The sequence below is a fragment of the Zalophus californianus genome, chromosome 13 (assembly GCF_009762305.2).
Source record: "Zalophus californianus isolate mZalCal1 chromosome 13, mZalCal1.pri.v2, whole genome shotgun sequence".
NCBI classification, from domain to species: Eukaryota; Metazoa; Chordata; class Mammalia; order Carnivora; family Otariidae; genus Zalophus; species Zalophus californianus.
Window position 1 is genome coordinate 88,382,710 of NC_045607.1, and position 16,807 is coordinate 88,399,516.

The window sequence follows — 16,807 nt, forward strand, 5'->3', positions numbered from 1 at the left end:
CACTACGCTAGGTGTGTCTGTGGGGGTGTTTCTGATGAGATAAACATTTGAACTGGAAGACTCACTCATTAGAGTGCCCTCCCCAAAACGGATGGGCCTCAAGGCCTGAACAGAACAAAATGGGGGCCCCCTCCCACAAGTAAAGGGGAACTTTTCCTGCCTGACTGCTTTGAGGTTGGACGGCAATCTTTTCTGGCCTTCAGAATCTAACGGGAATATGGGCTCTTTTTGGGTGTCAAGCCTGCCAGCTTCTCAAGCTTGGAACTTAGACCATCAGCTCTCCCGGTTCTCAGGCCTTTGCACTCGAATAGAACTAAACCATGGGCCCTCCTGGGTCTCCAGCTTGCCAACTGCAGATCTTGAGATTTCTCAGCCTCCATAATCAAATGAGTCAATTCCTTATAATAAATTCCTTTATATAAATATTATACACACATAAACATACATATAAATAAATATCCTATTGGTTATGTTTCTCCAAAGAACCCTAATACATATACTAAGAAACAGAGAAAAGCAATCTATAGGGAGAAAAATAAAGTGATGTGTACAGAAAGCAGAAATAAAAGACCATGTGGCCTGTGGAGAAAAAGCATGGGGAAGCGTCCTGTTCTCATACTCTTCCAAAGATCTGGTTGTCCACCCTGTCCCTGGGTAACCATGAGGCACTCTCGATTCTTTATAACAAATTCCCTTTCATATAAACTAGCACAGTGGGTCACAGTTACCCGCAACCCGAAGAGTCTTGAATAAGGTACTTGCTGAACCAGAGCTCTTGCAGGAGAAAGTCCCCATCTCCAGCTTGGCTCCCTGCCTCATCCTGACAGAACACAGCAGGACGGCCTGCATTCACCTCCCAGCTTTGCCACATACTAACCACGTCACTGCTAAGGGACTTCACCTCTCCACGCCTTGGTTTCATGATCGAAAGACCCATGGGGTTGTTACGAGAATTAAGGGAATTCTGAGCTCCAGGGCCATCATGGAAGGCCTTCCAAATAGCACTCTGGTTGTGTGACCCAGTAGCTCCGTTTAATGCAGCAGCTGGCCCAGAGGAAGGGCTCAAAAGTTAGCCATTACTGTCTCTCTCTTTCTTACATCACATTCCCTACCTGACTGCCGCCAAAGCCACCGTCTTAAGCAAGTGAGGAGGGGCACTTGTAACACAAATTGACACAAACATCTGCAACTACGTGTCAGTGGTTTTTCTGCTTCTGCTGACTATATTTTTTAAAATAAATATACACCAGATACTACACCACCACACATAGTAAAAATTATGGTAGACATACTGTGTCTTTCAGGAAATCATTCTCAATTGCCAAGAACCTAGTTTTTGCAGCAAACTCTATACCAAAACACAAAACAACATCCTACAGAAGTATATAGGGCCCTGAAGACAGTGAGACATGGGTTAAAATTCCCACATGCTCCTGGTCAAGTTTCTTATTTTTTCTAAGCCTTTCTTTTCTCATGTTTTCAAGGGAATACTTCATAAGGTTGGGAAGGATTAAAATAAGTTACATAAAGCTAAGAACATTAATAAGTAGAATGTGCTAAATAATTGCTAGTTTGTTATTTCCAGCCCTAGAATAACCAGAAATGAATGTATTCTACTTAATAATATACTAATAATCATTCAATGGTCCAAGAAATAATTTTGCTATTAACTTCTCCGGGTCTAATCTTGTCAAGTAGGTTGGACTACTTTACCTTAAAGCGATTGTGTAAGATTCTGAATCTAAATGCAATTAAACTTCGCCCTAAAGTAGGGTGGCCCTCATTCCAGTTCATCCAGGATAGTCCTGGGCGTAATTATTAATAGGCCGCATTTCACTCTTGAAAGTGTCCTTGTCTGGATAATAAATTATAGGATTGCCCTAAAGGAAAATCTTTAGGTGAAAGATACACTTTTAAAATGTGTTATTTCACATCAGTGTCTGTTTACTGTGGTTTATTAGGATTTCAGTGTTTTCTGTCTAGCCTTTGAAGCAAGCTGAAACTAGAGAGTAGTCAGGGCTCCATCCCCACATGGCAAGTAGCTGTTCATACTGCCCAGACTTGGGAGCTCTGACTAAGCTGGAAGCCTTTATTACCAGGACACGCGGCACACCCGAGCAGAGTAGCAGAACGGGCCGTCTCAGCCCGCAGCAGCTGCTGTGGTTCACGGAGACCCACAATGCACCGCGCGGATGTACAATCGGGGAGCAGCAACCCCTGGTGTGCTTCTGGCACTGGACAGTATAGAATGCACTCTCCCAGTTGCCATCTAATTTAACTCTCCAAAGCACACACTGTTCTCTGCTCTACCTGCCGCTGCCACACGACCAGGTGGCCGCTTGGAAAGCCAATGCATTAGCTCCCCAGTTCTCTGAAGCACGCCTTCTCTCGACCCAAGATCCCCAGAACGTGCCTGCCTCAGTACTTGACCCTTCCTTTCCACGCACTAACAAGGATGTGAAGACCAGTTCTGGCCCTTCTTTCCCACTTGTAGCCCTGCCCATAACGTCCAGCTTTGTTCATCAACATCATGAAACCAAAGCCAAAGATGAGAGGTGCCCTGGTCACACTCTTACTCAAGGATATGTGGCCCGGTCTGCCCTTCACCTAGACCCCGCCCATTTTCAAAGAGGGATGAAACATTACCCGCCCCCCGTTTTACACATGAAGAAACCGAGGCAGGGAAGGTCACACACCAGGGTCTTCCGACTCCAGTGTTCACCCTCCTCCTCCCATACCAGTGTTTCTCAAAGTCCAGTGGGTACTTACAAGGTCAGCTACATAATTTTCAGGGACCAATGAAAATGAAAATGTTGGGCCCCTTGTTCAAAAAGCAGAAGAAAATCCTTTTCCATTCTTCTCTGGTCTCCCTCGTGATGGGTTCATGGTGTTTTTTGTAATTTGCTATTTACCACTGAGCTCCTTCCACATGGGGATACTCACAGGTTAAGTGTAGACTCTCAAAGGTGCCCAGAGCCTCACATGGATTGGGCACACAGAGCCTATGCACCAAACCCTGACCTCCCCACCCTCATGCCTGGGTCCCCACTGGGGGCAGAGGGCAGCAGTAGATACTGGGCAGGGACAGAGGAACCAGGAGCTATCCTAGCAGGATGGGGGACCACACACAAACGGAGACTCCAAGCACCCCACACATGATCCAGGGGCCCATAGGATTTCACTTAAAATACACAAATTCGAAGATAAAATCAGTAAGAATGTCAAGACAGCAATCACAGAGCATTAAACCCCAAGCACGGGGCACTCCTTCCAAGCAAGGGACCCTATACAGTCACTGCTCACACAGCCAAGAAGTTGCCCTTGTGCCACGGATCTTATTAAAAGACACAACCTGAGTAAGTCAGTCTGGGATGGCCCTGAGATTGTGCATCTCTCACCAGCTCCTCAAGGATGCTACAGCTGCTGGCCTCAGCCTATCCTTGACTAAGTCTCATTTTTTAATTTGCTTATTATGTCAGAGTCAATTACGGGCCTTCTATTTCTTTCATTATTCACATAAGGCAGCAATAAAAATAGGTATTAAATACAAGTCACCATCCACTATATCCTTAAAATTTGATGGGTCAGAAATAGCGAAACTATTCATATTCATGATACCCTCCTGCCCGGGTCTAAAGACGTCATAAGCAGAGGTGTGCGAAGCTACTTCAGTACGTATTTCTGCACACACTTGTGTCACTCGAGGGGCCCTCACAGAGACGGCCTGATTCCTGCCCAGGTAGGCACCACCTTCCTTGCTCAGAAGGGCCTGTTATTGGAAACTGTCAAGCCCAATTTTCCAAAACAGGAGCAAGAGCCCATTTCCTCAGCTTGTGGATGGAGACAGCAGCTGAACGGTATGCTTACTCGTTCTGGAATGGCAGCAACTGTAAACTCTAAGGCAGACTGGGGACAAGGCTTCTCAGGACTCCCACAGCAGGAGCTCTCAAACTGTGGAGTCTCACTCTGAGTCAACCCACGCAGCACACAGAGAATGAGATCTCCAGCAAACTGAGCCTCAGTCTCTCAATCCCTAAAATGGGGCCAATCACACTTGCCCAGCCTCCTGGGATGGAACCTTTGATCAAATCATAGGAGACAATCAATACGCAAGTTTGGGCCAAGCTCTCTGCAAGTCCAAAGCTGTTGCTATTTAACAGTCTAAGAAAATGCTACAGGTGTGGGGCGCCTGGGTGGCTCAGTCATTAAGCATCTGCCTTCAGTTCAGGTCATGATCCCAGGGTCCTAGGATCGAGCCCCACATCAGGCTCCCTGCTCCGCGGGAAGCCTGCTTCTCCTCTCCTACTCCCCCTGCTTGTGTTCCCTCTCTCACTGTGTCTCTCTCTGTCAAATAAATAAATAAAATCTTAAAAAAAAAAAAGAAAAAGAAAATGCTACAGGTGACTAGCAGATGGTACCTTCCAACTTGGTGTCCTACAGTATCTGAGGTGTGTCTAGGGGGTGGGGAGTGCTAATGGAATATGTTCTTTTAAAGAATGCTGTGAGACTGACAAATCACTTTTATAACTGGAGCAAATCATGCCTGCCATTCAGTAACACTTGGAAATCCATCATCAATTTGATTTACACGCTGCATCAATAAATCACACAAAGTGTGGCCTGTGAAGCCCAAAGAGTAAACAAAAGTAAACATTGTGTTTCACCTGCCTTATTGGCGAGACGAAATGAAAACCCTGGCTACCTCAACTGGAATAATGCCTTTGGTCTCTGACTGGTTTGGTTATTTTTGGAACCTTTTATGGAATATTAACTTTATTTGCTCTAATTCTGCAGGAAGCCACATTAGAAGTGCAAGGAAATATAAATGATTAAAAAGAAGAAGTTAAAAAAAAAAAGTAACCAAGTATTTTGCCCCAACTTTCATTAGCTAATATATCAACTGCATCTCTTCAAGAATGTGAGATCCCAGCTGTGAATCCTGCCCCGGTGCTAACATGACAACATTCAACACAGTCCACTCACCGGCGTTAGCAAATTCTTTTTTCATTGTCTGTTTGTCCAGAAATAAACATAAGCAAAGGAATGATTATAGGAAAGTAACATTCTAAATCAGTGACAATGTTTTAAAATTTATAATGTGGCAGCGGGGGAAAAATATGAAGCTAGCTGACCCACTAAGGAATCAAGCTCTAACCTAAGCTCCAGGTTATAGCCAATTGAATTAGCAAACCACAAATAGGAAAAATCAAAATAAAACGACGTATTATTTAAAGTACACTTAGTTTCTAGACCTCCTGGGTTCACACGATAGGTTACTTTTTTAAAACCAGGTCTTTACAAGAGATACCAGCCTTAAGTTATACAAAAGAGTTTTTTAATCCCAATTAGTTAGTGTCCTTTGTTGATATCATTCTGCTTTTTCTGACCAACAATAATGAATAACCCACAAACGCTAATGAATAACTAACTCCCTTTGTCTCCAAGGACGGCAGAGCTCCACAAGAAATGTCAGAGGCCCTAAAGTAAAATAAAAAACCTTTACAATAAAAATCTTCCCAATTATATAGTCCTACGGGTACTGCAAATGTGGGATTGTCTTAAATATTTAAAGAGCTGTGTCAAATGTGCTTAAAGTGGGGATCATAAAACTGATTTCCCAGATGCTTTGAAAAATGCATTTCTACCAGTCTAATTACAATTCATAACTGTTGAAGAGGAAGTAGAGAGAAAAGCCATTATTGGTACAATATAACTGAGATTCTGTACTCACCAGTCCTAGCAGGGCTTGGAAGTTGCCAACTGTGGGACATCCTCCACACTCACTCGGTGGCTCAGATAAACACAAATATGCTCATCTCAGTACATGAAACACTTACATGTAGTAAAAAGATCATTTCTAAAACTAATTTCCACTATCTTAAAAATGTAAATCTAAAAGTAACTCATTATTGTAGGACAGAATCAATAAGAAACTCCAAGGATGTTGCTGAGAACCAGGGATCCCACTGACACATGCACAATGAGCAAGTGTGAGAAGAACTCTGTAATGTTGTATTTTAACTGGAACCCATTACCTTCTGACAGACTTCCTAACTCTGTCCACACATAAGGCCCAGAAGCAATGACATCCCAGAGTCAAGAAAAACATGCTTTCATCCGGTTTTCCAAAGATTTCCCACTAAAAGGGACCCAAGTTTTTAGGGAAAATGGCTGATTGCGTGTCTGGGGCAGGGAAGTACTAGTGGGTCTGAAATGTCTCATTCTATGTGAAAGCAAGGAAGTGCTTCACGGGGACATAACAAAAGGACATCGGGACCAGCTTGAAGGGGATCCCACCTGCCAGATCCAGGACAATCTGAGCATCAGAAAGAATAGTGATGGTAATGAATTATGGCACAGGGACTTTTTAAAAAGAATACATGGGGTCTGTGGTGATTCTCAATAAAAGGAGAAACAGAAGTTCTTCTTTCCAGAAGAATACCAACTAATAAACACAGAAGAAATACTGGAATCAGAAAATCACTGTTATGCAGTTAATAATGTAGTAACAGATTCACACAAGCATCATTGATGAAGAGCAAGATATTTGTATAAGATTAGGTATTAATTTTGAAAAGGAAAGTGTCCACAATGCAGAGATCCTGGTGACACCACCTTGGCGAGACAACCAAAAGCAGCATCACAAATACCAGGACAAATGAGCATGCAGTGCTCCCAGGATATGTAATCCACAAATAACCTATGTGGTACTCCTACCAAAAATGTTTAACCTGAACCGAATCATGAGGAAATAATTAGAGGAACCAAGTTGTGAGACAAGACAACTGACCTAAACTCTAAAACAGCAACATATTTTGTCATGAAACACAAAGACAGGGGGAGAGGGTTATTCTAGAAAACAGGAGACTAAAGAGACATGACAACCAAATGTAATGCAGGGTTCTTTTTTTTTTTTTTTTTAAGTAGACTCTGTGCCCAGCGTGGAGCCCGACATGGCGCTCAAACTCACAACCGTGAGATCAACACCTGAGCCAAGATCAAGAATCAGACACTTAACTGACTGAGCCACCCAGGTGCCCCCTAATTCAGGATTCTTGACTGGATCCTGACTCAAAAGAAAAGAATAGTTACAGAGGACATGTGGGCTATAAGTAGGGGGAAAACAGTATGATAAGTAAAGTAAAATATAAAATAATATTATAAAAATTAATTTGAATATGAATTTAAATATGTATTATATTTTAATATATAACTCTATATAAGCAATACTGTTGAATCAAAGTGAAATTTCTTGGTTATAATTCATGTATCCTAGTTGTACAAAATGGAAGACACCTGCTTAGCAATTTGGGGATGAAGAGCCAGAATGTCCGCAACTTACTTATACGTGGTTTGACTTCGTTGAGAGAGAAAAAGGTAGCAAAAGCTAAAAGGTGAAATAAAATATAAAAGAACATAATACAAAATAAGATAAAATCTAACTTTGTTTATAAAGATACATTCAGGAACAACTAATGAGTTTTATTTACAAGTAAGTTATGTACGACTGAGTAGGGACAGTTGAGTGGGGCTCCTGGGAAAGCCGATTGATTAATGGCGTCGATTTGGAGGGAGTCGTCCCTTTCATCCTTCTGCCTATTGTCCTTCCTTCGTCTTCACTCTTCTCAGAATACAGACTCCACAGCAGGAGGAGGAGTGGGGTAAAGGCGAAGGGAGGCTCCGTGATCGTGGACCTGACATCCCTGAGCTTCTCACCATGAGCAGCATCCGTGATCGTGGACCTGACATCCCTGAGCTTCTCACCATGAGCAGCATCCGTGATCGTGGACCTGACATCCCTGAGCTTCTCACCATGAGCAGCATCCGTGATCGTGGACCTGACATCCCTGAGCTTCTCACCATGAGCAGCATCCCTGGCCCTGGGCTGCTCTTTGTGTGAGAACAATTAACTCCTCTGACACAGGTTCCCAAATGTCTGCAGTTCGTGGCATTCTTAGCATCTCAGTAATTTTTTCATGGTGCCCCTTGGCCAAAAGGAACAACTAACACTACCCCTCATTAAGTAGTTATGTGCCAACAACTTAATAGTATTTATGTACTAACAATCTATTAGCTGTTTGAAAAAAATAATGTACATAAATTAAGAATTAAAGTATTTTTATTTCATTCTTAAATAACAGTATTACTGATGGGATGTGCGTTCCAACTGTGCCCTCTACTACTTCAGCTCTTGGAATCAGACTGGATACCACCACCTTCAGCTCCCATTCCACACTGATTTTCACTTAGAATTTGCTTGTCTTTCTTACTGTGATAAGATACACATAACATAAAATTTACCACCTTGCCCAATTTTTTTATCTTAGTTTATTTATTTATTGAAGTAATCTCTACACCCCACGTAGGGCTTGAACTCAGGACCCCAAGACCAAGAGTTGCACACTCCTCCACCTGAACCAGCCAGGCACACCCGATCTTAACCATTTTTAAAGTGTATATTAAGTACATTCACACTGCTGGGCAACCATCACGCACCATGCATCTCCAGAACGCTTTCATGTTCCCAAACTGAAACTTCGTCCCCATTCAACCTAACTTCCCATGCTCCCCTCCCTCCAGTCCACAGCAAACACCATTCTACTTTTTGTCTCTATGATTTCACTCTTCGAGGTACCTTGTACAAGAGAATCATACAATATCTGCCCTTCTGTGCCTGGCGTAATTCACTTAACATAATGTCTTCGAGGTTCATCCATGTCGTAGCGTATGTCAGACTTTCCTTCCTTTTTAAGGCTGAACACTATTCCACTGTAGGTATAAGACATACATATTCTTTATCCACTCATCTGCCTATACTTGGGTTGCTTCCACCTTTTGGCCTACAGAGTAACTAGCTTTTTCATCACAACTACTGAAAGTGGAGCTTTGCAAAGATATGACATCACTAAAAGGATACAGTGCAATCTCATGTTGAAACTGTGAACCTCCTCAAGCTAGTAGTTTGCCTGGAGTCCAAAGGATGCCACAAACCCTTCTGTTCCCTTCAAAATTAAAGTTACCCCATGGTCCCCCCTGAGTTTGCTGTGGTACTCCAGTGTCCTTGGCACACTATTTGAGAACCATGCTCCATGATGTGAAAGTCACTGTTTTTTGAGTTTTCAGTTGAGTAGACCTCAGTCCTTAAGTAAGTAACACAAATACTACAATCAAATTTATATTTCTCATGAGGCTCCTACTGGAGATTTCTCCAGTCTTCAAGTCAGATATTTGTCTGTGTGGCAATCCTTAAATGACATATTTTCTGTACACAGTTCCACTGGATTCCTGAAAGATGGTATAATCACCCTGAAGGCTTAGAAAATGTATTTTCTTAGCCACCATGTAAACTGTGCTTGGCCCCAAAGCAATGGTACCCCACTATGATGGTTGGTTTTATATGTCAACTTGAATGGCTCATGAGTTGCCCAGGTATTTGGCCAAATACCATTCCAGGTGTTTCTATGAGTGTTTTCAGATGAGATTTACATTAAGTCAGTAGACTGAGTAAAATAGATTGCTCTTCCTAATGTGGATAGGCCCCACCCCATCAGCTAAAGGCCTGAAGAGAATAAAAGGCTGACCTTCCGCCAAGTGAGAAAGAATTCTTCCCTGAATGACCACTTGCAAACTGGGACATCAGCTTTTTCCTGCCTTTGGACTCAAACTAAAATGTCAGTTCATCTTGGGTCTCAAACCTGCTGTCCTTCAGAAGGGAAATACACACCATTGCCTCTCCTCGATCCAGGTCTTCAGACTCACACTAGACCTATAGCATCAGCAGGCCTGGGTCTTCAGTTTGCTGACTCATCTCCCGTGTCTTGGGAACTGTCAGCCTCCGTAATCTATTCAGATACAGGAACAGACACAGGGACGGGTACACATTCAGGCATAGATACATCTCCTGTTGGTTCTGTTTCTCCAGAGAACCCTAATACACGCACAGTCACAGGTCCTTCGGTACTATCCCTCAGGGTCAGGGCACTGTGAGTACTGCATAAAAAAAGCCTGAGAGAGATGTCAACCTCAAGTTCATCACATCATCCCATCACATGATCCCCAAAGTTAAAACCCTTGCACAGCTCACCAGTGTGCTCAAGATAGGTCCAAACTCCTTGGCGCCTCCTCCATAACCTTTATCTGGCCTCTGCTTATTCCTCCCCAGTCTTGTCTCTTGCCACAGTCTCTACATCCTCAACGTGGAATCAGGCAGAAGTTAATGAAACACACCACGATCTCTCCCCTTCAGGTTTTGAGGGTGATTTCTGTCTATCCAGAATGAGTTCCAGACAGCCCCCTCACACATACACACACACACACACACACACACACACACACACACACACACACACACACACACACACACACACACACACACACACAAATTGGCATGATCGCAAGGCTAGCTCCTTACCCTTCAGGTGTCTGCCTAGACAGCCTACTGTTCTCCCGGATCCACTGATCAAGCATGGGCTGGGAACCCTGCAAATGTAGCCCTATTGCCATCAGTGTATCCCTATCAGAGCCCTAAGTGCACTTTATTTTAACTGCCCATTTATTTGTCTGAATTCTCCTAACTCCTTGAGGGCCAGGACTATGTTTTATTAGCTACTGTATCCCCAGAACAGTGGCTCACCTATAATACATGCTCAGTAATTATCTGTTGAGTAAATGATTGGATGAAGTTCAAACAGTCCTACTAGATCACCATTCTCAACCAGTTATTGGCTTAGCTTAGGATCTGTCAACCAAGACCTGAAAGGGACACATTCAGCCACTGCTGGCACCATCCGGAGCGGTATCCAAGCTACAAGGCCACAGGGTAATAATACAGTTATCCTAAACCCCTATGCCATGCTCATGCATACCGCGACCATGCAGATCCAGAACAGGCACCGTAAGCTTGGAAGCTGAGCAAGGAGTCAGAAAGTTGGGAAGAGGCGAACCTGGGGACAGCACTAATTTTTGCAAGAGTTCCAAGATGTATTAACCCTGAGAGTTCACTACCCCTGAATTACCAGAAATGTAACGTTTTTAACTATGAATATAATCATAACCACTTCTGCTCACCATCAAAGTAACATCCCCAAACTCCTTACCGATGGCAATGCTGAAGTTATTTATTCTTTCTAGATCTTAGTTCCCTTATCAGTTAATCAACAGTAGCATACGACTCAGGGCTGTTGTGAGGGATAACTGAGATTTTATATTGGAAGCACTCAATACAGTGCCTGACACATGCCCAGTTATGACATAATAAATAGAAGTTATTAATATTATCAGCATTAATAATGCCAGCCGGAATTCAACACAAGTATATGTGATGAAAGCAAGCTACATACAGCTCATTAGACAAGCAAGAGCTGAAAGATTTTCCCGGGCCCCAGTCCCTGAAAAATCCAAACACACGAGCTTGACATTGTAGCTTGCCACACCATGAACGCAGCAACCTGACAGCGATGGTGCTATCTTGGAAGCACCCCCAAGGAAAGTTTTTCCTATACTTATACTAAATATCAGTAGGTCTAGGAAATAAAACAATCTAAAACAAAACCTAAACCAAAATAAATAAAAGAAAAAAGCTAGATATATAGCTTTTCATACTTTAAGGTTTTACAGTTTAGGGTTTTTTCTTACCCTGCCCATCTATACCATACAGAGGAACACAAAGGCACTAAAACAACTTTTAGGATAAAAATAATTATTCACCTGAACTGAGTGAGTTATGAGTTACCTGGGCGAATGGCTATTCAGGCTGTTAGTAATTTTATTTCGTAGTGTACACACTTAATATAAACATTTGAAACCAGATGCTAAAAATACCTAACAGCATATATAATTATGCTATTTTACATAACAAAGCTGTATTTCACATGAGATACACGCTCTTCCTTTTTCTGGCCCAAATACACATTTCATGTGCAATATCACTCATTAAGTCAACATTGGTTTCTAGAGAGAGTGAGTCATTCAAATAATTCGCTATTTTCCAACAATTATTCCATGATTTAAAATTTACATTATTCAAACACTGAATTAAACACTGAAACACTGAATTCAAAAACTGAATTAAAAGTACACTCTCTCTGCATTTCAAATTAACCAAGTTTTCTAGTTCTCCACAAGCCCAAAAATACATCCTTTCATTATTCTCTTCTAGCTTCCTTCCCTCTTTGTCACCAGCTGTATTACAAAACTTAGGGGTTCTGCTCTTGGAATAATTTTTTATCATTTCTATGCACTAATTCCTCACTTTATTGGCTGTTAAGCTTTCTCCCTTTTTATCCTTTTCTTTCCAAACCTTTCTTCTAGCACCCGACCCGCACGATGACGGCTCTGGCTGCCCCCCTCCACCATGGCCCAGGGAATCCCGTCCCTCCATGCATCCCGAGGGTAGGGTCTTGCTAAACTGGTCTTGCCTGCCGCCACCACCACCATCCACCCTCACTCCCTGTTTCTGATCTCTCTGTCTCACCTTCCACTCTGCTTCACAGTTCCATGAGGTATCACGTTTACCACTGTGGCCTCCCCACCCTCCCATGCATCTATCCATCCACCCCCTCACCAGGGAGGCTACAGAGCATTGTGAGACCATCAGAATTGACCCTGACATTCAATCCTGTAGTTTTCCATGAGATTTGCTTGCTGAGAAGGATCTGGAGAGGAGAAAAAAAAAATCGTTTCCACTTTTAAAAGATCCCAGAAAGACAATCCTACCTTTCCCAGGATTTGGAGGAAAAGGACTTCCAAACTCCTGCTGCTTTGGCTTTAAATTGTGTGGCCCTGACATGCCTCCAGCCTGGGTGACCTGGAATCGTGGCTTCCCATTGGTGAGCACTTGTCTCCTGGGGCTCAAGGCGGGCAGATGGAGGGGGCTCTCGGCCACGTTGCTCTGAGGAGCCATCCCTCCTCCCGAGGGCATCTTGAGATGAAGGCTGTTAGCAAGGCTTCCGATGGCAGGGCTCGCTGTGCTGCCACAGGACGAGGGGCCAGGAGTCCCAGAGTGGGCTCGGATGGGAGGAATGTATTGGCCACTGACCATCCCGGGCCCCTGTGGGGTTCCTGATGTCCGGTGGAGACTCATGCTGCATGACCTTCCATTCATTCTGAAAAAACCTGTGGCCAGGATGGTCAAATATCCAATGGCACTAATGACTCCTTTCAGGCAAAGTCCAATAAGTTATCCATGGTGTGGGTTATTAGCCTGTTTAAAAAAATAAATGCAGGCATTTTTAAAAGTAAAAATGAAAATAAGTCACAGTGAGTTTTCAACCTGTGTAGCATTCATACCAGGAAGAAAAGAAGCACTCTTAGCCAAACGGCCTTTTATGTAAAGCAGGGTCATCAAACACATGGTTCATTGGCAGGCACTCTTCCCTCCTGCATTCACGGTAGACATGGATTATGGATCACTGTATTGTTTTGTTTGCCACTGAGCCCTTCTCAATACAGTGCCCTTGGCAACGACAACCAATCAACTGGTACCAGCTTGCAAAATGAAACTTATTTTGCTCCCCAGAGGATCTGTCCATACTAGTTCACTTTTGCTACAGTGAGTCTTGGGAAACCCAAAGCACTACCTTTCTGAGCTGTGAGACCAACGCTTCAAAGTTTCCAGTAAACAAGGAAAAGGCTGATATGGCCTCTAAATGAGAGTATAAGGATACTAAACCACCTCTGATTTTTACCGTAAGAGCAAATTTTTCACAGTCCCTAGACTTACAAAAGGTAAAAACAGGGGTCTGAGATTCTCACGAAGATGTCATACATCCACATGTCCAAAATCACAGCAGCATTGAAGTCTTGGTTCCATAATGGTTCTGAGTTATGGGGATGGAAACAGAAGCAACATCACAATACTCTCACCTTCTATTAAGATCCTAGAAAAGGAAAAGTCTGTACAAAACACTTTACAGAAGGCATACCGAAAGAAGAGACCCTCTAAAAGGAAGTACGTTCACCATACACTACACACAGTAAATCAACCATAGTTCCACAACACAGCTCCATCTGCCATCCCAGCGCCCCTTCCTCAAGCGGTAAGAGAAAACCAATGGTACGACATGACCACAGGACGTCATAATGTCAGTACTCTCTGGTTACAAGTCTGTAGGAAAGGTGCTTCCCTCCCTTCACCGAGAGCTCCCCAAAATGTACATAGAGTCAAGGAAGTGACTAAGCGGCACTACTCCAAGTGATTGACAAACACACTCCCACTCTGTATTATTTTGCACAGATATGATTGTCATGAAAGGAAGCAAAAGCTGAACAAATACAGGAGATATGACGGAGTGCAAAGCAGTATTGGTCAGATATTCTCAACTGGATGATTCCCACTTTGTCTGCATGATCCACTCAACGCCTTAGACAATCATTTCCAACCAACTCCCACACAAATGGCTTCATCCACCATTAGGGACAGAACACCACAGAAGGAAAACTCTCTGTGAAGAGGGTTTTTTTTTTCTTTATCCTTTTAAAATATCAAAAAATATTTGATCAAAAATCAAATATTTTTTATTTTCTAGTCAAGCACTCACTGTGCCCTCTGCAAAGTTTACTGTGTGTGCCTGAATGCTGAGAAACTTCAAAATTTACTAACAATACAACATTTGGAATGTTTTCCTCCTTACCAGTTCTCCACTTTATTAAGAATTCTATCAGTCTGTCACATTTCACATTGCCAGGCCATCCAGTCCTGAGAAACACTCTGAGGTCCATTTCCTGCCCTTCCCTCCACTACGGTCGCCAAGAATGGGCAAGGAAACCCAGCCCAGCCAAACCTTATCACTTAAGTTGTCTTATGGGACAATAACAAATGAACCCTAGTATCAAACTGGTTGTAAAATTTTGGTTTTTCACATTGGAAAAATCCCAATGCCCTTCTTGCTGTGTCCATTTAAGAACTCCAGTGTATTATCAGCTGGTTTGTTGAGTTGTGGGTTGACTGTGAGCAAGAATCATTTCATGTCTCTGTGCTTTGCCAGAGGATGTTGGCCATCTATTCTCTGCTCATTCATAAAACAGTGTTTTCTGAGTACTCTGAACCCTGCAGAAGAGAGCACTTATTCAGCACCAAACAAAATAAATAAGTATATATGCTATACTGGCAATTTGTTGAAAATGAGGAATCATCCAATATGACTGGCACTATGAGTCATCATGAATCCATGTGACAAGTGTCTGTAGATTTGCAGACTATGCCCACTTGCAAGTTTTTAAAAACAAAGGAGTCTTTTTGGCAGCAAGATCACATACAAGCAGGAATTCTCATCAAAAATCTGGATAAAAACACGTAAGTAGGTACTTAGCACTAGGTTAGATCATTAAGAAAGTGAGACTGCAAGAAAAATAATTAACGTGCTGAGAAGTTAATTGTCAGACACTCAAACCAGCCTGTCAAACTGGACTTTCATTTTATTTATAAACTGCAGTCCTGTTTTAAATAGCTTTAGGTTAAAAGTAACAATAACAATAACAAAAATGCACTTAAATTTTATTACTAAAAAGACAACAACCAGAAAGTAATTAATTCCATAAAAAACAGCAGTAAGGCAATGGCATATAAGCTGAGAAAACCAGCCTCAAGACAAAAATAAAATAAACTCTATGTGAAAATATGCTTAATAACCCAGTTTTCACATTAATTATGCCAACAGATTTTTCAAGCATTAGAGACTAGAATTTAAAAATCAATTTTATCTATCGCTATTATAGTATTTTATATACTTTTTAGCAAGGCCATATGATCATTTTTAAGTCTAAGTCCACGTGGTAACAAAAAAGGAATAAACTGCTAACTTTTAAGAAAGACACATCCTTAATGAGTCAGAATGTCAGGACACCTGAGTTCTACCTCTGGCAAATCATTTATAACTTCTCTGGACTTACAGATTTCATCCATAAAACAAGGAAGTTGATGAAAATCACTACAGTCTCTTGAAATTCTGATCCTCCAGATAATTAAGACGTGGAAGATTATCAAAAATACCCACTTAAGATGATCAAGGATAAATACATAGATTTTATACCTATGGCACTTAAATCAAGAGGAGAGGGTAGACACGGAAGCAAAAAGAGTAATCTTCATCCACTCCATCAAAGCAAGAGCTGATAGGAGGTTCTCATGTCAGCAGTGTGTTGAAAGACAACACTTACCTTGAAAAATGGACCTCAGGATTAAATTTGCCTACATTTTGCCAAAAAGCGAAATCACAGCTAATCAATATCAAAACCTAACTGGTAGGATTCCACTGGCAGAGCATCCTTCTATTTAAAAACCTATTCAAGGGGCACCTGGGTAGCGCAGTGGGTTGAGCACCTGACCCTTGATTTCAGCTCAGGTCCTGATCTCAGGGTCCTAAGGTCAAGCCCCACATCTGGCTTCTTGCTCCATGGGGAGTCCGCTTTTCTCCCTCTTCCTTTGCCCCCCCCCCCCCCACCGCTTGCTCACACGCGCGCATTTGCGCGCGCACTCTCTCTCTCTCTTAAAAAAAAAAAAAAAATGGGGACACCAGGGTGGTTCAGTCAGTTAGGCGTCTGCCTTCGGCTCAGGTCATGCTCCCAGGGTCCTAGGATCAAGCCCTGTATAAGGCTCCCTGCTCAGTGGGAAGCCTGCTTTTCCCTCTCCCACTTCCCCTGTTTGTGTTCCCTCTCTCACTGTATTTTTCTATGTCAAATAAATAAATAAAAATCTTTAAAAAAAATTGTTCAAGTTCTCCAGAATTACTTTCTCCTCCACCCTTCACCCACCGCCTACCCCAAGATGTCAACAGAAAAAAGAGAAGAAAATGAAAAAGCAAGGAACATC

The 16,807-nt window shown here is 42.5% G+C and overlaps 1 protein-coding gene across 6 annotated transcripts in view; it reads right to left on the minus strand.

Moving 5' to 3' along the window:
- Window positions 1-16,807, minus strand: part of GLIS3 (GLIS family zinc finger 3) — a 454,886-nt gene that overhangs the window by 428,196 nt on the left and 9,883 nt on the right. For 3 of the 6 annotated variants that reach the window (XR_003523798.2, XM_027616357.2, XM_027616354.2), the window contains exon 2: window positions 12,715-13,201. The exons of 2 other annotated variants lie outside the window; for them this stretch is intronic. Coding sequence is in view for 2 of the 4 variants with exons in the window: in XM_027616357.2 (XP_027472158.1) it covers window positions 12,715-13,102 (388 nt within the window). In the remaining 2 variants the exon portion in view is untranslated. Of the gene's footprint in view, window positions 1-12,714; window positions 13,202-16,807 lie in introns of those variants that run through there. One more of the 6 variants, XM_027616359.2, reaches the window with a different exon arrangement.